The 21842-nt window shown below is 45.2% G+C and overlaps 2 protein-coding genes across 9 annotated transcripts in view; one reads left to right on the top strand and one right to left on the bottom strand.

The window, feature by feature from the left end:
* The window catches only part of LOC120369188 (guanylate cyclase 2G-like), a 54327-nt gene extending 38428 nt beyond the window's left edge, over positions 1-15899 (top strand). For 2 of the 3 annotated variants that reach the window (XM_039482176.1, XM_039482175.1), the window contains 8 exons: positions 1307-1484; positions 2663-2803; positions 3916-4108; positions 4482-4656; positions 7359-7457; positions 8415-8506; positions 9820-9927; positions 13238-15685. In XM_039482176.1, the coding sequence (XP_039338110.1) occupies positions 1307-1484; positions 2663-2803; positions 3916-4108; positions 4482-4656; positions 7359-7457; positions 8415-8506; positions 9820-9903 (962 nt within the window). In that variant the 3' untranslated portion in view covers positions 9904-9927; positions 13238-15685. Of the gene's footprint in view, positions 1-1306; positions 1485-2662; positions 2804-3915; positions 4109-4481; positions 4657-7358; positions 7458-8414; positions 8507-9819; positions 9928-13237; positions 15686-15723 lie in introns of those variants that run through there. The other variant, XR_005582991.1, reaches the window with a different exon arrangement.
* A 673-nt stretch (positions 15900-16572) lies between these two features.
* The window catches only part of TECTB (tectorin beta), a 41241-nt gene continuing 35971 nt past the window's right edge, over positions 16573-21842 (bottom strand). For 3 of the 6 annotated variants that reach the window (XM_039481773.1, XM_039481778.1, XM_039481779.1), the window contains 5 exons: positions 21711-21794; positions 20965-21127; positions 18926-18995; positions 17816-17848; positions 16574-17251 (listed from right to left, as the gene is read on the bottom strand). In XM_039481773.1, coding sequence (XP_039337707.1) covers positions 17199-17251; positions 17816-17848; positions 18926-18995; positions 20965-21127; positions 21711-21794 — 403 coding nt within the window. In that variant the 3' untranslated portion in view covers positions 16574-17198. Of the gene's footprint in view, positions 17252-17815; positions 17849-18925; positions 18996-20964; positions 21128-21710; positions 21795-21842 lie in introns of all 6 variants that reach the window. The other 3 variants (XM_039481777.1, XM_039481774.1, XM_039481775.1) reach the window with 2 other exon arrangements.

The following is a 21842-nucleotide window of genomic DNA, read 5'->3' as shown; positions in this document are numbered from 1 at the left end:
GTCACACAGGCTTAACTGTATATATGTTTTAAGTGATTTGGCAATTTTGCCTAATAAATCACAATAATTTAGAACTTAATCTGAGGAAGTGCTCCAAACTGGTTGCCTAACCCAGTCTTGGTTTCCTGTCACTATTTCTCATCGCTTCCTGCTTTATAAGAAAAAAAACCAAACAGTTGCTGTATGTTTAGCTTTGTTTCAAATACAGCAGCAGCTGTCATCTCCCACAAACTCCTATAGCCCACATATAGTATCTCCTTGAAGTGCATTACTCATAGGAAAACCTCTCTTGTTTGACCTTCTATTGATCTGAATAAATTCCATGTTGTCTGTTCTGTTCAGATAATAGGGCTCTATGTACCTTTTAATCTGACTTTATGTGCAAATTAAATTAATCACAGCAAAGTGAAGTGTAGTAACTGCTCAGCTGAACATAGTACCAATGAAAACACCACACCAGTCACATGTTGGAGCTACTCAGCAGCCTGCAGTATTATGGCATGTGCCAAGTTACTACAACTACACTCTGAAATCCCTGTATCTGAGGCCTCATCTACACTTGGCAGGGGATTGATCTAAGTTACACAACTTCAGCTACGTGAATAACGTAGCTGAAGTTGACGTACTTAGACCTACTCACCATGGTGTCTTCGCTGTGGTGAGTCGACTCCTGCCACTCCCCCATCGACTCCACCTGTGCCTCTTGCGGCGGTGGAGTACTGGAGTCAATGGGAGGGAGCTCAGGGGTCAATTTATCGTGTCTAGACTAGACGTGATAAATCGACCTCTGCTGGATTGATTGCTGCCCGCCGATCTGGTGGGTAGTGTAGACATACCCTACGAGGAGAAAGCATTCATCTATAGAGACAGATTTAGCCTGTAGCTTTGGAGGCACAATTTCCCCGAGCGCTCCAGGACGTGTGAACACTGCACCTGTGGGATGGTACAAATGGCTTCCTTCTTTGAAACTGACCAGCTGCATGGATTGCATAGAAGAAGCAGACCCTAAGGTCATCCAGGTGAAAGACTGATTTGCTCTGACCCTTATGTGAGATGCATAAGAGAAAAGTATCAGAGGGGTAGCCGTGTTTCTGTGTCTTCTGTAAGCAGCAAAGAGAATCTGTGGCTATTATAGACTAACAGATGTTTTACATCTGTTAGTCTATAGGAGAAGGAAGCTCCATGCACTCTCTGTTTTTCCTCCTCAGACTCCTGCATTAAGGACCAGGACAATTTGCTCCAAAGTTAGGGACACTAAAATAATTAATAGACTCAAATCCTGATTGATCACATTTGCTAAATACAGAGATAATAAACCGACTCATGGACCCAACTGGGCCCGTCCCACTGCGGCCATCCCTCTCAACAGAGAAATGCAGTGAAAGGATCATTGCAATGCTTAGAACTTGTTGGGATGAAGATCCAGGGAGAAGGCCAACATTCTCCTCTGTGAAGAGAGGGTTAAGAGATGCAAGCCCCGAAGGGTGAGTCTCTCTTACCTGTCTGAGAATGATACCAGATATACATTGTGCTTTTCATCCAGGAGGCTCCCAAAGTGTTTTATAGATAGCATCTATTACATAGGGGTTACTCATACATGGCTGAAATGCAGCTGCATCAGAGATGGGACGTAGCAGCTGTTTAACAGCCCACAACACCACTGCAGGATAGTTTAGAACAGGAAGATAAAGACTTAGATTTTCCCAATATCTCACCTTTCAGACTATAAGGATAGTAAAGTTCTGGACTAGACTTCCAAGAGAGGTTGTGGAATCCCATCACTGGAGGTTGGACAAACACCTGTCAGGGACGGTCTAGATTACTTGGTCATGTCTCATCACAAAGAGATGGACTAGATGACCTCTCAAGGCCCTTCCAGCCCTTCATTTCTATGATTGTATGAATAATGTCCATATGAAACCACAGTTGAGGGATGGGGTGGTAGATTAAATGGATGTAGTTAACTTGAAATCTAGTCAGTTTTTAGAAGAGAGTTTAAAGTTGTTTCCAAGTACTGTAGCTCCTCCCTGTCAATGTTTGCATTTTTGCAATCAAATTTTTCCTAGTGGTGAAATGTTTTTCTTTCCTCTCTTGAGTGAAAGACCCACATGGTGGAAACTGTGGGCTATACAAAGTAGATTGAACAAAACAGGCAGTTAATGCTCTAATCTTTTCCACTTACAGTATCTTAAGTGATACCAGTAATAAGTATGTAAAAAAAAATCAGACAAAAATATATTTAAGTTGATGATATCTTTAAGAAGTTAGCATATAATTATCCACAGCGGAATTTGGCTGGGATGCCAGGATACCACTTTGAGTCTTGTAAGGGACTTTGATTTGATGTTTCATCTGAAAATTGTTCCTTCTGGCAGCACAGTGCTCCCAAAGACTATGTGGGGGCATTGGGTCAGTACTAACACTATCTGCAGTGTGTATAGTCTCCATGGATATTTCTTATCCAAGTTAAATTATGATATCTGATGAAAGGCCCATAATGGGGAGTAGCCAAGTATCAGAAGTCATTTCTCCCCCATGAACTCTAGATGCTAGAGGGGATCTTGATGGAAATGGAAGTGGAATACAATTCCCATCAATGTTTTGTATTACTTAGTGCTATTATGTAAATTAAAAACAATATTTGTTTGAACAATTCCATTAGCCACATCAGCATCTTGGATAACATGGTAAACAAACTGGAAAAGTATGCCAATCACTTGGAGGATGTGGTGGAAGAAAGGACAGCCCAGTTGGTGGCAGAGAAGAAAAAGACAGATAAACTTTTGTCAGCAATGTTGCCCAGGTAATCAAACAACTGTGATTTGTGGACAATAGAATTTGGTGCAAGACACGCTGAGTATGAAAGGCTCTATCTCAGAATGCGTTGCAAAGTACTATAGTCACTTAAACAGTGGTAGTACAGCCTCAAGCTCTAACTAATGAATGGTAATTAAGCAATGAATTATTATTATTCGTTATATTGTGATAGTGCCTAGAAGCTCCAGTCAGGGACCAGGGGCATTGTTCTAGATGTTGTAGAAACCTAGAACAAAAAGACTGTTCCCCGAAGAGCTGACAGTCTAAGGGTACGTCTATATTTACCGTCCGGGTCGGCGGCTAGCGTTCGACTTCTCGGAGTTCGATATATCGCGTCTAATCTAGACTAGACGCGATATATCAAACTCCGAACGCGCTCCCGTCAACTCCGGAACTCCACCACCGCGAACGGCGGTGGCGGAGTCGACGGGGGAGCCGCGGACTTCGATCCCGCGGCATCTGGACGGGTGAGTACTTCGAACTAAGGTAGTTCGGGTGAGTACTTCGAACTAAGGTAGTTCGAGTTCAGCTACGCTATTCACGTAGCTGAACTTGCGTACCTTAGTTCGACCCCCACCCCCTTAGTGTAGACCAGGCCTAAGACAAAGGACTACAGCCGGGTACACCAGACATGAGGAGCAGCAGGAAACAATCAGACTGAACTGTTCAACATAAGCTGTGGTCTTAGCGTGCCAGCTCCTTTACTCCTTGTCAAATATTTTGTAGGTCTAGCCTGAATCCAGGCCAACCAGCATTATTTTAAAATGCGTTTCATGCCATCAACTTCTTGTGCTCCACTGACCTTCACCCTCACACACCTCTCTGGCAAGTGGCCACTTTTCTCTGTTGCACCTTCTTTCCCTCCAGTAGATGCTTTAATTTGGGGACCTTTTGCCAAAGTGGAAGCTGGTGTAAATCCAGATTGAATCTGGTTTGGGGATTTTTAAGGCAGGCTTAAACGTGCTTTAAACAGGCCACTTGGTGTGTTTCCCAAACATGCAGGACGTTAAGGCCAAATGGATCTATTCTGAGGGGGAGGGGGAGAGAGAGCAAGTAAACAAACATAAAGGAAACAATCACTTTCTCCTCCTGTCCCAGCTTTATCAGAGAGCAGCTCATCGCTGGGAAATCCGTGGAGCCTGAGAGTTTTGATTCCGTGACCATCTTCTTCTCAGATATTGTTGGATTCACCAATTTGTGTTCTCTCAGCAACCCCCTGCAAGTGGTTAATCTCCTGAATGACCTGTATAGCCTGTTCGATAACATCATTAAAACATATGACGTGTACAAGGTGAGACACGCTGCTCCCCTGGTTCTCAGGCAGCACAGTTGCTGGGCCCAGTCCTGCAAGCAGTGTGTTTGCAGAACTTCTATCCAAGTCAAGGGAAGTTTCCTGGAGAGAGAGAGTGAGTGCTCACACAGTCAGGCTCCCCTCTCTGTAGTCACTTGCATCCAAAGCCCAGTAATATCACTGACTTGATACTGTTCCAATTGTAGATGGTTGAGTACAATCAGTGGCAGAACCATGACTAGAATGTAGAAGATCTTAACTGCTGGTTTAAGCTTAGTCCGCTAGTTTGCACTGTCTCTAATACTGGCTATTATTTGCCCTGTGCCCCAGACACGTAACGTGCTGCCTAAGTGCTTTGTTTTCCTTGCTACAGGTTGAAACAATCGGAGATGCCTACATGGTTGCCAGTGGCCTTCCCATCCGCAATGGAATGAAGCACGTTGAGGAAATTGCTACAATGTCTTTGCACTTCCTCAGTGCAATGATCCCTTTCAAGATAGAGCACATGCCCGAAGAGAAGCTGAAGCTACGGATTGGCATTAACACAGGTAAGTAGCATGAGTCTCTTCTGCTTCTGATACTGAGATTTGTTCTCGGTCCATATAAATTGAGCCACAAATACATAATTCACATGTTTGCATCAATTCGTAATTCACCTCAGGATGAGTCAAGCATCAGGTTAAGATGAGCCAGGAGAGTGTTTTTTAAGGGGGATTATCCTCCAGTCCTAATTCAGCCAAAATTCCTCTCAACCTTAATTTGGATTTTTGCCCGAGTAAAGAAGCGGTGGCCAAACGTTTGTTTTAACCTTGGGTCTGGGGTTCATCCTTAATTCACTGTAGCACATATTGAGCAGTTACAGCATGAGACAGGGAGTTAGGAATTCCGGATTCTCTTCATACCTCAGCCATGACTTGCTGTCTGACGTTGGCTACTTACATAACTGCTCTGTACCTCAGTTTTCCCATCAGCAAGCTGGCAATATTAACATTCAGTGTCCTCATGGATTGCTGGGGAGATTTATTAGTTTCTATTTTTAAGTGCTCTGAGATCTGTGGTTGAAAGGTTCTATCGAGGTGTAGAACATTAATATAAGACATTCAGAAGCGCTATCAATGCTCTTTCCTGTGTTTGTAAATCACTGTGTAAATGTACAGTGCTATGCAAACATTTTACAATGATTATAATAATGTTGGGCTTCTGCTTTAGTTCTCATCTAAAGAATGACACCTCCATTCTTAATTGGTGCTTTCCATTTCCTATCCAAGCAATACTGGCACAGCTTGGAGTCTATGCTGACAGAAGAGTTTGTGGGGAAACTCAATGCAGCATATACCAGCAAGATCATTTAGAAGTGCATTTCAGTGGTAGGACTCTTCCTGAAAAGATAATGCATGTATTCAAGGTCATCTCACAAATACTGGCCTAGATCTGTAACATTACCTACCATTGGAGCTGTAATTTCTACGGCTGGGCAAAATTTTTCAGATGAATAGTTTATTTGCTAAAAAATGCAGTTTCAGACAACATGAAACTTATTCAAAAATTTGACACAAATTTGCGAATTAGTTTCATCTGCAAAGATGGAAGAGAAGGCCACGTCCCCTATAACTTTTTGGCCCAGTGTATGTAGGGCAGTCACCTGGGATATGGGAGGCCTAGGTTCTCAAATTGACAGAGGTCAGGAAGAAATCTCCCTTATTACACAACTGCCTGCTGCTATAGAACGTTTTGAAGCTTACTCTGAAGCATCTGATACTGTTGGAGTCAGGATGCTGTTGTAGATGGACCACCTGTCTCCTTTAGTATGACAGGAAAGCATAATCCCAACTATACATGTAAAATGATGGGGTCTAAATTAGCTGTTACCACTCCAGAAAGAGATCTTGGCGTCATTGTAGATAGTTCTCTGAAAACATCCACTCAGTGTGCAGCAGCAGTCAAAAAAGCGAACAGAATGCTGGGAATCATTAAGAAAGGGATAGATAATAGGACAGAAAATATCATGTTGCCTCTATATAAATCCACGGTGTGCCCACATCTTGAGTACTGTGTGCAGATGTGGTTGCCCCATCTCAAAAAAGACATATTGGAATTAGAAAAGGTTCAGAAAAGGGCAACAGAAATGATTAGGGGTATGGAACGGCTTCCGTATGAGGAGAGATTGATAAGACTGGGACTTTTCATCTTGGAAAAGAGATGGCTAAGGGGAGATATGATAGAGGTCTATAAAATCATGACTGGTGTAGAGAAGGTAGCTAAGGACGTGTTGTTTACTCCTTCTCATAACACAAGAACTAGAGGTCACCAAATGAAATTAATAGGCAGCAGGTTTAAAACAAACAAAAGGAAGTATTTCTTCACACAACGCACAGTCAACCTGTGGAACTCCTTGCTAGAGGATGTTATGAAGGCCAAGACCATAACAGCGTTCACAAAAGAACTAGATAAATTCATGCATGATAGGTCCATCAATGGCTGTTAGCCAGGATGGGCTGGAATGGTGTCCCTAGCCTCTGTTTGCCAGAAGCTGGGAATGGGCGACAGGGGATGGATCACTTGATGATTACCTGTTCTGTTCATTCCCTCTGGGGCACCTGGCACTGGCCACTGACAGAAGACAGGATACTGGGCTAAATAGACCTTTGGTCTGACCCAGTAGGGCCATTCTTATGACAATTTCTATCTTCCTTTCTCAGGGTGTTTCAGTGACAACTGCAAAGGTTGGGGAAATTGTCTAAATATTTTGATCTTCATACATGTCTCAGTTCTAATAACACAACTAAGCATTTCTATGCTGTTTTAATAATCCCTAGCTCTTTTTCCTCCATTGATCATAAAGAGCCTTACAAAAGAGGTCAGTATTATTATCCCCATTTTACAGATGCATAGTGAGATTAAGTGATTTGTCCGAGGTTACCCAGCAGGTCCCTGGCAGAGCTAGAAATTGTACGCATGTTAGTTTTTATAGCAACAGTCAGATTAGCTAGGGATTGCTGCCATGTTCGCAGTTGCGGGAACTGAGACAATAAGCCATCAGTTGAGCAAGTCAAAAATGGAAGTTGGCATCAAAGCTGGGATTAGAATTTAGGAGTTGCACATACCCATGCTTGGGCTCCAGATAGGAGACTATGACACTCTTTCATTTAAACTGCTTCTCCAGTGCCTAGTTAGGGGTCCCAGTGCGGGGCAGAATTGCTTTGCATAACACTTTCTGTCTTGATAGCTTGTGCTTTGTTTTGTACTTTAGGACCTGTTGTTGCAGGAGTGGTGGGAATCACAATGCCACGGTACTGCCTGTTTGGAGACACTGTTAATACAGCATCAAGGATGGAAAGTACCAGTTTGCGTAGGTACCATTTACGACGGGTTTGCAATCATCCTTCATGGAATTGTTTTTAACCACAGATAGAGGCAGTGTTACACTTAACCCATTGTTAATTGGCATTTTTTGGTGTCAAACCTTTGCTATACAATGCTCTGATAACCCAGTTTGATGAACCCTGAGGGTGTCTTACATCTGAGATCATTGTTGTCAGATAACAACCACCAGTTCTTACATGGTGTGTTTCATCAGCAGATCTCAGAGCGCTTTACAAAGGAGGTCAGGATCATTATCCTTATTTTACTGTGGGGGGAAAGTGAGGGATGGAGATGTGAAGTGACTTGCCCAAGCTCACCCAACTGGCCTGTGCCAGAGCCAGGAATAGAACCCAGGTCTCCTGAGTCCCGGTTCATTGCTCTGTCCACTGCTATCCACAGTGACAGTGTTTCATGTTTCACAACCAGCTGGGATGTTCAATCTTTGAAGAATTTAAAATGAACATGGTGTTTTGTGGGTTTGTAACTGCCCTCAGACACACATGACTGTGCATCATAGACCCTATACTGCTACATGGAGAGGTCTTTGCTTGCTCATTTCTTTCCCGCTGATGCCATGAAGCTCTGAATGGCCATATTGTGCAGCGTAGTGACAACTGCAAGGACCTAGATAGCCATGGGTGTTACAATGCCAAAAATGAAACAAGAAAGTTTGAGGTTTATATAATAAACACTGTGCTTTTGCCCTGGAGACCATTTCTATCAAGTGACTTCATTTTAAATGGAGTCAGACTAAAGCCTAAATCTTAATTACAAACCCTTCTGAACAGGAGGAAAGATTCAGGCCAAAAATGAAACAAAGCCTTTAGGAAGCTAAATGTTAGGTTCTAAAGAGATTGATCCTGCCCCTTTAACTAGTTAATCCTCCCCAGCCAGCCAGTCATATACATTTATAAAATAAGTAAATAGATTTATTTTGCTGTAGCTCTCCGAATCCATGTCTCCACAACCACTGCTAATGCCTTGCAATCCATCGGCGGGTATGACTTGCAAGAAAGAGGGACCATAACAGTAAAGGTATGAACATTGAGAGTGCAGAATGGGAGCCTATCATGCCAAATAGGTAGATCTATTATATTAGCATATGAAGGACGTCCAATGTATGCAGAACATATGCTTTCCTGGATATGAACTGATGTTAATGCATCAGTGTAAAAACAAAACAACCAACATGTAGAGGTGTTCAGCACTATGGTGTGACTTAAATCAGACCCCGCCATTGTTTTGTATATGATTCCCATCTGCCTAACATAGGACAGTGCTTTGCAAACTAGAATTAAGCTTTCCAGAGAAACAGGACTCAATGATGGGAAGTCTTTGTGCTTTCACAGCCCTTTCCAAGTCTCACGTCCTTGGATCCTGTGCATGGTTTCTACCTTGTCATGCTCTGTGTTGATATTACTATTCTTTATTGCTTATGTTGCGGGAGTACCTTGAGGCCCCAATAAGGGACCGTGGCCTCATCATGCAACCACTGTACCAAGGTATAACCAAGAGATGCTTCCGGCTCCAAAGACCTTACAGTTAGAGCTTGCCGGAAGTTTTCCAATGGAACAGTTTCATTGGAAAAGACCCATTTCTCAAACCTGAAATGTTTGACAAAAATGTTTTGAGGTCCAGGGTGCGTGGCTGGGGCCAGGGACCCTGGGCTTCCAAGTGGGCAACCCTAGGACCCAGGTAGTCAGGGAGTGCGGAAGGTCTGGGGTCTTCTGCCCCAAAGCAATTCCTGTGGTGGGCTTGCCTGGGAGCTACAGACACTGGGAGTCCAGGCAGCTGCTGACTGAAATCAACATTCGTGTCAATTTCACGAGCACAGTAGGAATTTCAATAAGGAGCAGCCATGGTTTCAGGCAGGGCTGGTCGTAGAGGTGGGAAGTCAGGACCTCTGACCTGAGCACTGACATTGAGGGGCACCGGATCATTGCACTTGGAGGTGCCAAATCCCTGGAGGCAGGGAGGGAATTGGTTTGATTTTTGTTTTGGTCTTTTGGGGGTTTTTTTTATTGCACCTTTTGAGTATGGGGGACACCGAAAATGTTTTCTGTCCTGGGTGACAGAACACCTTGGGGTGGCCATGGTTCAAGGGAGCCTATTTCATTTTGAAAACGCCACATGTGGATGTTGCCAAAACAATTTTTTCCCCAAGATTTCCAGTTTGGGGGAACCTTTGAAAAATTTGGAACAAAACCAAATTCTGAAATACCAAATTATCCCACAATCCAGAGATTCCTAGTTTGGGCCAACTCTACTTACAATCAATGCGAGTTCCTTCCCCCCCCCCCCGCCAGATTTCTTTGTACTACTCCACCTTCACTTCTTTCTGTTGTCAGGGAAAGGGAGAACAAAGAACGTTTTGGTTAAAAGGAAAAGCTGACCTTCACTTGGCTCTCCCAGAGTTCAATGACGAATTGTGAGGCCGTTTGAAGGAAATGTTGCAGGTAAGATAGTGATAAGGTTTTCGTAGGGAAGGGTGTTAAATCCGTATGCTGATAATGCAGTTATACAGTTCAAGGACTGGAGGAGTGAGTAATGTTGATCTATTCAGGGCCGGCACAACCCATTAGTCGACCTAGGCAGTCACGTAGGGCGCTAACATTTGGGGGGCGGCGACCGCGACAGCCGGATCTTTGGCCGCCCCGGTCGTCGGTGGTATTTCGGGGGTGGGACCTTCCGCCGCCTCTGTTGGGGGCGACATTTTGGGGGTGGGACCTTCCGCCGCCTAGAACGCCAGAAAAACTGGTGGCGCTCCTGGGTCTGTTGAAGCTACTAGGCGTGGCATTGCCTCTTAGGAGGTATGTTTGTGCTGCAGCTGGGAGCGTTCCTCCCAGTCCAGGTAGACAGGCATGCACTAGTTCTGCTTGAGCTAGCCAGCTAAGAATACCAGCACATCACAGGCTAGACACCAGAGTACAAGCCCACCTGACGCCCTCGGTCCCTACTCGGGTGGCTAGCCCGTGCTATAGTGTCCACACATGCTAGTTTTAGCATGCTACCTTGAGCAAAGCAAGTGTTGGTCTGGCTGCTTGTGCTGGGAGACTTGTCGTGTAGACGTATCCTTATTGAAATATAGGAGATTTTGGAGTCACTAACTTGACTCCTTGGGGTGGTTTATATCAGTGTTGCTCCATTGACTGCAGTGGAATTACGCTGTTCAGGATCTGACCCTATTGTGTGTTATCCAAATAGTCTAGTTCCAGCACGACAGTCTGAGTTCAACAGAGGCACGGCGGTGTAATGGCATCGTGGTGCATGAGGATTGTGAATAACAGTTCCTGGGCTCTGAGATGGGATTATCACTTACAATAACATTTTCAAGCCACACTGGTTTGGTTGTTCAATCTGAAAACAGCAGGTTATTCCTTGCCCATTAACTCCTCGACTCACTTGAAACTCAATCCACCTGGGGTCTATGCTGGCATAGAAGCGTAACCAAGTGTTTAGTGTGTGTTACGCACCCCACCACCACGTGGCCAATCCGCACAGCATCTGGGTCTCTTAAAGCTCCCAGTTATAAGCCAGTACTTAAACTCAAGTTGTAAAAGTTTTGGCGCTCCCTGGCTCAATCTCTGGTCATGACCAAAATGGCAGTTGTCACAGATGCACATGAAGAAATCTCCATTAAAGCCAATGGGAAGTTTTCCTTAAAAATCAGTGGTAGGCTATGACCTTTGGTACATAAGAAATAGAGGGAATTAAACTGGTCTTTGCACCACGTTATGGCGTATTCACTGGGTAAAATTCAATTCTGTCATAAACGGATGAGATAAGTAAGATCTATATGAGCAATTCATTTGGCCTACAGTCTTTCCCCCTATGAGGATTATTTGGCTTATTGCATTAAAACTTTGGCAAATCCTATATCTACCCACAGGAGATGCCCTTTCAAAGCAGATGCAGTTCTGTATCTTCCTATCTATGTTCCCTTCCTAGTTGATTAGAAGACAAGACAGAGAGTATGTTGCAATCCTATGCAGTGTAGTCTTTAAGAGGTGAGAGAAACATTTTCACCACCATAGCCCACCAAAAAGATCCTGGAAACAGAAAGCTTGTTATGCATTTCAAAAGCTTTATATAATTAGGAAGGAAAAAGGTCAGGAAACATTTGCACCGCTCTGCTGTGGCACATCAAGAATTTGGAGACTGGCATTTTTCTTTTCAAGATATTTTTGCCTTTTGGTTGAGATGTAAAACCCAAAAGACCAGATTTTCTGGTCTGCAAAGGCCTTTTTGTGCAGCACCGATGGCTGCAAGTGACCATAAAACTAGAGAATGACAGTGGAGAATCCACCCTGTTCAGGATAATTCTCTACTGGTGTACACCAGCCTTCCCCTCCCACCCAGAGTAAAGGGAATGAGAGAATATGGGTGAGATGGGGTGAGGAAGAGGCATAGCAAAGCAGAGCTCTGCTACACCCAATCCTCTTCTGGTGTAAGGCCCATTATACCAAGCACAGGCAGCCTGGAAATGAGGGAGCCATTGCAGCTGTTAATCTCCATGATGGCTGAGTACAGCTCAGGGAATGAAGAATTAGGACCACCCTAAATTTCTGGGCTAGGTGGCTATGCACTGTTACGCCACATTCCAACCAAGGGCGGACTGAGGTGAAATAATTCTTACAATGTGTGAAGAGCCCAGTCCTGAAGTGCTGATGTGGCCAAACCTTTCTTAACTTCAGTGAGCAAAACTCCCACAGCTGGACTGCAGCATTGGAGCTACGGTTTTTGAATCCGTTTGTAAAACATTTTGGGATCCTTCTGGAAGAAAGTCACTGTCACAAGATGGGCTGGCCCTTTAAGGGATTTGGACTCAGCCCCACCTGTGCCTTGTCATCAGGACCCTGGTGATGAGTTTGGGCTTCAGCTGATGGTTGGGTCAGTTGACCAGGCATCATGTGATGGTAGCCTGTTGGCAGGGCTTCCTATGAGAGAGAGCCTGTTCCCTCAGAGAGAGAGGGAGGCCAGGAGCTAGGACAGACCTGGGAAAGGGGTCTCCAGACAAACCCAGAGGGGACCTGGCAGAGGTGCCCTGCTCAAAGGGATGCGGGGAGCTGAGCGAGAGAGAGCTGAGGTCCGAACCTCTGATATAAGGGGATCTGGGGAGAGAGGCCTGCAGGGATCTGGGGAGAGAGAACAAGGAAAAGGGCTTCCCTTATCAGCGAAGGAAAAGGCCTGGCTGGAATAACTTGCAGTTAGTGGCAGGAGCAGAAACCTTAAGATATGTAACAGCTGTCAAAGGAAGAGGTTTGAGGAAAGAAGCCCAGCAAGGGGCTTAAGAAACTGGAGTGGGGAGACAGGAGAAAGACTTGTTTTAGCTGCTATTATACATTGGGAGGGATAGCTCAGTGGTTTGAGCATTGGCCTGCTAAACCCAGGGTTGTGAGTTCAATCCTAGAGGGGGCGATTTGGGGATTGGTCCTGCTTTGAGCAGGGGGTTGGACTAGATGATCTCTTGAGGTCCCTTCCAACCCTAATGATTCTATGATCTTGCTTTTTTATAATTGTGGTGATGTGTTAATAAACCCAGACCCCAAGAGCGGGTATTATTAGTCTCACTGGGCGCAGTTTTTGAGAAACCCAAGAAGGGGAAACTGAGTCAGAAGCAGGGTTCCATGCTGGATCAGGCCTGACCGTTATAGTCACCCATATAAAAGAAGTCCTCATCTCCTCTGCACTGAAAATTGAATTGTATTGTGCTACTTCTCCCTGTGGTACTTGACACTTTGAATGACCATCACCTTCTCGTTGCAGTAGGAGGAACTCGTTGCTGGGGATATTGAACACAATATAAACTGAGGCCATTTGACTGCAACATGGAATGAATGGAAGACTAATATCGTAGTTCAGACATTGCACTGATGTATGCAGAGACCTTCAGAACTAGAGTTCAAGACAAATGTCTTCCTGCCCCACCAACCACAGCAGACCCCAGTTTTCTCTCGTCTTGGAAGGTGATCTCTCGGAAAGGTGAAATAGATTGTTGTGAACAACATGGGCTAAAATCTCTCGCCACCAGCCACATTCCAGAATGAGCTCTCAGATACGAGTAACGTAAACAGCAATTAAATGGGGGAAATTAACAACCATGTGCAGTATGGAGATGAGCAAAATGAAGGTTGAGTGCACTTTCACTTCTCTGCATCACAGGCCCCATTAAATAATGTTACAGGTCTTTCCCTTGTAGGTCAGAACATCCCTGGATTCCCTGGGAATAGCAGCTGGGTTGCCACTGCAGCCCGTACATGCTGTTCCAGACTGGTTGAGTTGCCCCCTTTGGGGTAGGGACTGCCTTGGCTGAAACCTCCTAAGGATCTGTATACCCAGTCACAAGCCCAAAGCCAAATCACTTCTGAACTATGGGGAACGACAGATCCAAATTTGGATCAGGATCCAAACTTTGTAGCTTGTGTTATGACCACATGCAGCTGGTTGCGTGGGCTAAATCGGGAGTGGTGTAATATCAGCTGGGCGGTAGGGCACTCAGACGCTTGGTTCCACGACTGGCAGGGACTGTGGGAATTCTGTGATGCACTCAGCTCCTGGGAACACATGGGTGTGAGACTCCCCTTGGTGCAAAATAATAGCTGCTGTATAGTCAGTAGCAGCATTAATGAACCAATCAAGGGAGCTCAGTTCAGACATCCTACACAAGAGTTGTGATACCAGACCTCTGATACAGGGATAGATAACCAACGTAGACCAAAGAACCTGCCTTTGGTGAAGGTGCAGGGTAGACCCAGAGCCAATACTGTCTAACCTTCACATTTCATGACATGAGCACGTTAATCCCTTCTGGCATGCACAGGCGGAAAGCTTTAGGCAAGAAAGCAGCTGGGAGGAGTTGCTGAAACCTAGTGTTAGGGGAGGTGAGCAAATAAAGAATGAAAAAAATCTGTGTGAAACTTTTTTTGAGTCAAGATGCTCTGTGAATCTCTGAAACATTCAACAGGATCTGCTGTGGTCTAGGAAATATCTCAAAGCAGGAACATCTCATTGAAATGTCTTCCCATGGGCAGTTTTAATGATATGAACAGGCCTAAGTGAGGAAATCTATCCACCGAATGTAAACCCAACCTAGCTAGAACAATTTGTCTGGAGAGTGTGCACTATAGGCTCAAAAGGCTAAATACAGTCTGATCTGATACTATTATATCAGAGGTCATCATGGTGGATTCTGTTTGTCACTTATTTCAGCTAATAGGAATCCTTGCTTTAAGCTACTTATAAATTAAACTACCTATATTAGATGCCTTACACACCTATTTAGGCAAATGGTGCCCAGAGTGATAGAGAACCTATGCAGAATTTGAGAATAGTGGACATACAGTATCATCTCTAAATACTTTAGCAGGGAATAAGAAGGACAATAAGTTTGAAACGTATTTTACTAGAATTACTTCAGGGTTTCCCCCCTGCATTAGCATGAGCGGTGTTGACTTTCATGTGCTGCCATAGTTTATGTAATAGGTTAACACTGAAATTGTACATTATTTTTTTTACAGTGGTTAAGTACTAGATGTGCAATGTCAAATGAATTATTAACTATTGTTGTTATTAATTATATAATTCTGGTAGCACCTGGAGGCCTCAACCAGGGCCTGGGCCGCATTGTGCTAGTGCTGTGTATGATTACATAGTTCATGACCGCCCCTGCCCCAAGGAGCCTAGGGTCAGACAAGGTGTATCAAACAGGTGCAGCTGCGAGGGAGTAGGAAGGAAGAATGGAGAAGCCATAACAGGATATTAGAGCATCAGTAGCAATGATCCCAGCAAATGAAATGGAGAAAAGGAAGCACATTAAAATGGTAGCTTGAAAAGGATGCAGCTCTTACAGGAATTAGGCAGGGTTCAAAGGGGGACAGCATTGTTACATAGCTAACAAAGAACAGACAGAGTTAATGCAAACAAAGTGCATTGGAAAGGAGATAAAGCCTGATGCCTCAGGCTTTAAACCAAACTTGATTAGGGATTAAGATAAAACTGGCATGTGAGGCAGATGACCCCATCTCTCTACCACAGGGCTTTTTGCACTTTTGTGTGAAGCATCTGCTGGAGACAGGATTCTGGACTAGGTGGATCTCAGGTCTGATCCAGTCTGGGAATGTCGATGTTTTTACTTTAGTTATGTATGTTCTGTACTGTATGTATAGATATGTGTACTGCTGGCACTGGGATTAATGGAGGCAAATAAAAACTGATTGTACCTTCTGTATTTATTTTAGTCTCTTTTATCATAGATACATAAAAGTTTGGTGGAAAGACCTATGCATCCATCTCCTGGCCCACTGGAAGAATGTTCCTTTCTGGACATTTTCAAGTGTTTTGTCCCATCTGGTTTCGAATGTGTCAACCAATGGACCTTCCATCACTTCCCATAAGACACTATTCTACAGCCCAACACACGTCACTCCTGGGAAATGGTCATGTCTCCCTCTAGTGGGAGGCCCCAGAGGTGATAAATACCTGCCACCTACTGACAGCTAAGAATCGTTGCTACTCTTATAATTTGTATTGTGATAGTATCTTGGGGCCCCAGCGGAGATCAGGGCCCCATTGTATGAGGTGCTGTTTGAACACTTCAGTCAGGACGCGCTTTGGTGGCAGTTGTAGAACAAACTGGAGCTGGATTTGCTTGTGCTGGCTCGCGCAACAAAAGCAACATAGCAGCACAGCCCCCCAGTTACAAGTCTGCCTGGACCCCTCCATCGGTAGGAGTGGCTAGCCTCGTGCTGTCCCCAGGCTGCCACTCCACTGCTATTATTAGTGAGCTAGCTTGATCACCTCTAACTTGGGTACGCCTACATGTGCAGCCATCACACCTTCTGATTGGCTATCCATAGTGAGAGAGTGTCCCTGCCCCAAGGAGCTTGCACTTTGAATACTTCTCTAGTTCAAGGGGTGAGGATTTGTGCTGCTGATCATGCATGTGACCCTTGCTGACAACAGTAGTGTCTGTATATACGGAGCCATGCTAGATTATATTGATCTCCTTCTCCACGGAGTCAGTTTTTATGGCTAACTTAGTGCAAGTTAATGCAACATTTCCTGTTGTGTGGTGCTCAGATCCCTGGTGGACACAAAGGGGTAGGTAGAGGAGGGGAGATGCATGAGATGTGTGAGGGCTCAGTTCTGTATGGTGCTGAGCATTTGGGCCTGATCTTGATACTTATGCACATGAATAATCCGATTGACTTCAGTGGGACAGCTCATGTGCTTAAAGTGCTTCACTGGATCATGGCTGAGCGCTCAGCACCTTGCAGGATCAAGTCCTAAACTGAGCTGGGTAAATCTTTAACAAGACCCAGTGGAAGGGGGCTACAGCTGGTGGGCTTTTTGTTCGTTCGTTTGTTTCTGAAGGGGGCTCAGCTTTGGGAAGTGCTGAGTTAGCATGTCCCAGTGTTTCTTACAGAATAGAAACAAGCCCTGTTTCACACCACCCCAGTTCAAAGGGGAGAAGCGAACAGCACGTGTAAGCCCTCGCCGTTCACTTTTATAACATAACTGCCGAGACTGGGGAAAGAAAGATCAGCGTCATTATTTCCCATTATTATAGAAACAAAAATCAAGCCATGTTTTATTTATTTTTCCTGTAAAACAATATAGTTTCCCTGCCCCTCCCCGTGAGTAAAATAAACATTGTTTTAAGTAGTAAAGTACAGTTACAAAGTGTGGGGGGAGGGGAATGTGTTAAGAACTGCAGCTGGGCTGTGTCTCACAGTAAAACAGCGCAGAGTCCAAGCATGAAGATTAGATGACTGAGAATAGCTGCAAGGAAATCACAAAGAGTGAGCTAAGTTCTCAGCTGAAACCTTCAGATGACTTACATTATATTCTGTTTAGGTTCTTATCCTGTGCCCATCACCTTGGCATCTGAGCTCCCTAAAGTGACGCGTCCATGTGTTAGGCTTAATATTTAGATTTTGAAATGTGTTTTACAAATCCAACCAGGAATAGAAATGTTTTTGTGGCATTTTTTGTAAGTTAGGGAAAACGTGGGTTTGTTTCTGCATTTGAACATTCTTCTGCAGTGATGGAAACCCCCCAACACAGCAGCATAGGGCTCGTGCATGAAAATACGAGTGAAACTGACACTAAACAGAAAGGGCAACTGCCAGGTCTAGTTTCACTGTCCAAGGTACCTCAAGTGCCAAAAAAAGGAAACAAACCACATAAATGTTGCAAAATAAAAATTGATGTTGAAAATTCTTTCTTCTGTAGGAACTCTGTTTGCTCCGAGTAGATTTACAAGTTTTAAAAAACGCATATGGGATCGATATGGACAGTTGCTTTCTGGGATGGGCATTTTTGGTGTCTTATTTTGCTCTTTACCTGAGAAGTTGTAGTGACTGGATAAACCTCCGCCTGTATAATATTAGAAAAGAGAACAATTGGATGGCATCGTTTAAAGGGAGGCAAAATCCAGCAGAGTGATTAGGGGGAACAGAACAGATAATATGCAGGAAGTATGTCACATTTTGCCAAGTATTTTCTCTCATGGCTTTAAAATCTCCGCTGTGAACTTCATGCTGAACAGGACTAATCCTCCTCCCGTCTCCAGGGCCTAATTCTCCTCTTGCTTATATTGAGGTAAGTGTGCGTATAGGAACAAGAGCACTGAAGTGGGTGAAGTTACACCAGGGTAAGTGAGAGGAGAATTCTCATTTACACTAAAGGCTTCTTTATACCACTCAGGAAGCATAAAGGGTCTGTAAAGTTGGTGTTGATTTAATTGCCACCTTGGGGTAAAGGGCCACTAGTGAAAATGAGAATTAGGCCCATAGTGTTCAAAGAATCCGCACCAAAAGACTTGCACGTGAAGGCTGCATCCTACAGTCCTAAGAGTGCTAACTTCTGGGCCCTCCTCTAGGGAGAAGTAGGCACAGGTGGACAGACGTGATGGGTTTGAGCTGTGTGTGTGGGGGGGAGGGGGGGAGGGGAAGGGAGGGGAGGGGAAGGGAGATATTGCTGGGAGGACCGGCCAGTGGATCCACAGTTGTGCAGATCCACCAGCCAAAGAGGCTTATTCATAGAAACACTTGCAGCACAGCTTCACTGGCAGACTTAGGGGAGAATTCCCCCGCTCCTCCATCACCACAGTGGACCATCCCTGCACGCAGCCCCTTAACCCAGGCTGCACGTGTATTTCAGGATAATAGTCGCTGAACTCTATGGTCGCTTTATCTATGGAGGGACTTTGGAACTGGTCCTTCTACAGCAATTGTAGCAAAATTCTACCCTTCCAAGTAACCACCCAAGTCTAAAGATTGTTATTTAATTGCTGCTAATCTTCTCCATTCTCTGTCTAGGGACAAATTTATACGGAAGCAGTACCTCTCCCTCTTACTGTCAGCCCTGCCCAGAGAACGACTGACTGGTCCCCTATGTGACACTTCGTAAGAGAGAGAAACTCTTTTCCAAATAGAAAACATCCACACTTACTGTGCACTGCAAATTCCGCCGCTAGAACTCCTCCAGTTTGTTCGGTGCGTCGTTTTCGTTTTTCACATGGCTCAAAAGAAGACAGTCATTTATTTTAAAAAAGAAACCCTGCAGTTTTACTTTGTTAGAAAATGAAATCTCAGCCTGTCCTTGTATTTTGCATTTTGAAAGGAAACCCAACAGACTCCAACAGGGCCAGCCCTAGATATTTTGGTGCCCCCTATGCAGCCCCCCCCCATGGAGCCCCCTTCCCCAACCCTTGCTGCAGTCCCCCAGGATGTAGCTTAGGGGAAGAGGTGGAGTGGGGGCGGGGCAAGGGCTTTGGGGAAGAGGTGGGGGTGGGGCTGGGGCGGAGCAGGGGCGGGGGCTTTGGGGAAGAGGTGGAGTGGGGGCGGAGCAGGGGTGGGGGCTTTGGGGAAGAGATGGGGTGGAGCAGGGGCTGGGGCTTTGGGGAAGATACAGAACCGGGGGCAGGGGCAGCTTTCCTGGCCGGCTCGGCCGGCCGAGGGATCAGGCTGGCCAGTGGAACAGCATGCAGCTGCATAGGGTATCAAATTTCCTGGTGCCCTATGCAGCTGCGTGTTTGCGTATGGGTAGGGACAGCCCTGGCCTCCAATTACTAGCTCCTTGCATCACTCCTGAGAGGGGCAGAGCAGGACCAACACTCACTTTTCAAAGAGAATCCCTGTTCCATATTTTCTGAGAATCCCGGAGTGGATTCAAATGGGCCATAGGCAGCAGTCCTTCAAAAATGGCCTTCAAATTAATTTGCTGCTGCTCTAAGGTGCTGAAATGACAGCTGCCATCAAGACCCATGTCTTGTATCTAACCACAGGCTTGGCCAACCTGCCCTCTCCACAATAGCTTAGAGAAACCCCCTCTAGAGGGGGAAAGCAGGGTTGATCCCCATGTGTTCAATCCTTGGCTGCTCCATACGGTGATCATTGAGGATACTGCTATGGTTATTGCCAGCTGAGATTCCCGTCCACTGGGGAGTGGCCTGAGACCACCAAATTCATTCCTCATAGACCACCAAATATGTAGCATAATGCCTTCTGTCACCATTGGTCTTGCACTACAGCCTGAGTCATCTTGCCTGTTCCTGGCCCTTCCAGATTGCATAACTTGTTTATTTGTACACAAGCTGCACATGGTAACTTTGGTTTCCAGAAAAATACATGGCTTGTAACCCCAGAGCCACCACCGGCGTTCAAGCTTATCTACAGCAGACAGGCTGCAGGGCTTCCTGGTCAGAATGGGCTTCACCAGCTGTTAGACTCCTGGAGCTCTTTGTGTCTGCCAATGAAACAATCCCCATCGTACACCCTCAGGTCAGCTGCAGAAGATTTGTGGCAGCTGAACCCTGATAATGGGAATACTTGGATGTACTGAAACCACCAGCTTGGCTCTCTGTCAGGTTCCATTCCAGGCCCAGGGATTCATAGAATCATAGAAGATTAGGGTTGGAAGGGACCTCAGGTGGTCATCTAATCCAACCCCCTGCTCAAAGCAGGTCCAATCCCCAACTAAATCATCCCAGGCAGGGCTTTGTCAAGCTTGACCTTAAAAACCTCTAAGGAAGGAGATTCCACCACCTCCCTAGGTAACCCATTCCAGTGCTTCACCACCCTCCTAGTGAAAATGTTTTTCCTAATATCCAACCTAAACCTTCCCCCTGCAACTTGAGACCATTACTCCTTGTTCTGTCATCTGGTACCTCTGAGAACAGTCTAGATCCGTCCTCTTTGGAACCCCCTTTCGGGTAATTGAAAGCAGCTATCAAATTCTTCTCTTCTGCAGACTAAGCAATCCCAGTTCCCTCAGCCTCTCCTCATAAGTTTTGTGCTCCGGTCCCTTAATTATTTTTGTTGCCCTCCGCTGGACTCTTTCCAATTTTTCCACATCCTTCTTGTAGTGTGGGCCCCAAAACTGCTGAGGGTGCAGTCCATGCCATCCTCCAGGTCATTATGTGCCAGCTTTCTATCCATCTTATAGTCCATTCATCCAGCCCATCTCTAATTCTTAGCGGAAGGACTTACCACAGGGCAGGAAAACTTTTCACTGTCACATACGTGTGTCTCACAGTGCAGCCAGACTTTGGACAGTTTGGGGATGTTTTGGAACCGGAAAGCATTGAACTGGAAGGTGGCCCGGCTGTTTTTCCCATTTTCATGCACTAAGATAGAGTTGTCTGTCGCGCACCTAGATTGCACATTGAAAAGCATCATGAGAACAGAAACAGCTGCAAGGCCTAACGGCCCTAGATATCTGATGCTCTGCTTTTTTAGCCTTCTCTGAATAGCAGTATCAGGATACTCCCTTTGACTGAGTCTGGAGTGAGACAGGCATTCATAATGCTCTGCTTGAGCCCATCTTGATAGTAATTCTGCTCTTAGCTGCACCATTATGACATACAGGGGAATACATGGGTTGCTTGGGTGTCAGTGAAAGCAGAATGTGATCCCCTCCATACAGCTTCTTCATGCAACCTTCTTACTTTTGGCATCCTTGGATGATTTTACAAACATTGGAGGGACAACATAGTCCTCTAGGTAACAAGCTATTACTTATTAATCTGTCCTGGACTATGTACCTCAGAACCATAACTCCTAGGCCGCTACTCAAATCACAAGACCAATCCCTCTTGTGCACACTTTGTATGACCGTAGGCCCTAATATCATGCTTTGCCAACCAGAGCAAACATGACCTAAAAACACCCAACTTAATATTCACGTACTCCATCCAAGTAACACATTGTTTGGCCTCACTCATGCCACTACCTACCCTTTTGTGATCAGTGGCCACTGGATTTGGTAGAAATACTCAGAGGAAGGTGTTGCCCAGCAGTTGTTCAGAACCACTTTAAACCTGAGAGGAAACCAACCAATACGCCGACATCAGCAACCAGCTATCTGT

The sequence above is a fragment of the Mauremys reevesii genome, linkage group 7 (genome assembly GCF_016161935.1).
Source record: "Mauremys reevesii isolate NIE-2019 linkage group 7, ASM1616193v1, whole genome shotgun sequence".
Lineage (NCBI taxonomy): Eukaryota > Metazoa > Chordata > Testudines > Geoemydidae > Mauremys > Mauremys reevesii.
The sequence above is the reverse complement of the archived record's forward strand: the minus strand, read 5'-3'. Positions and strand labels throughout refer to the sequence as shown.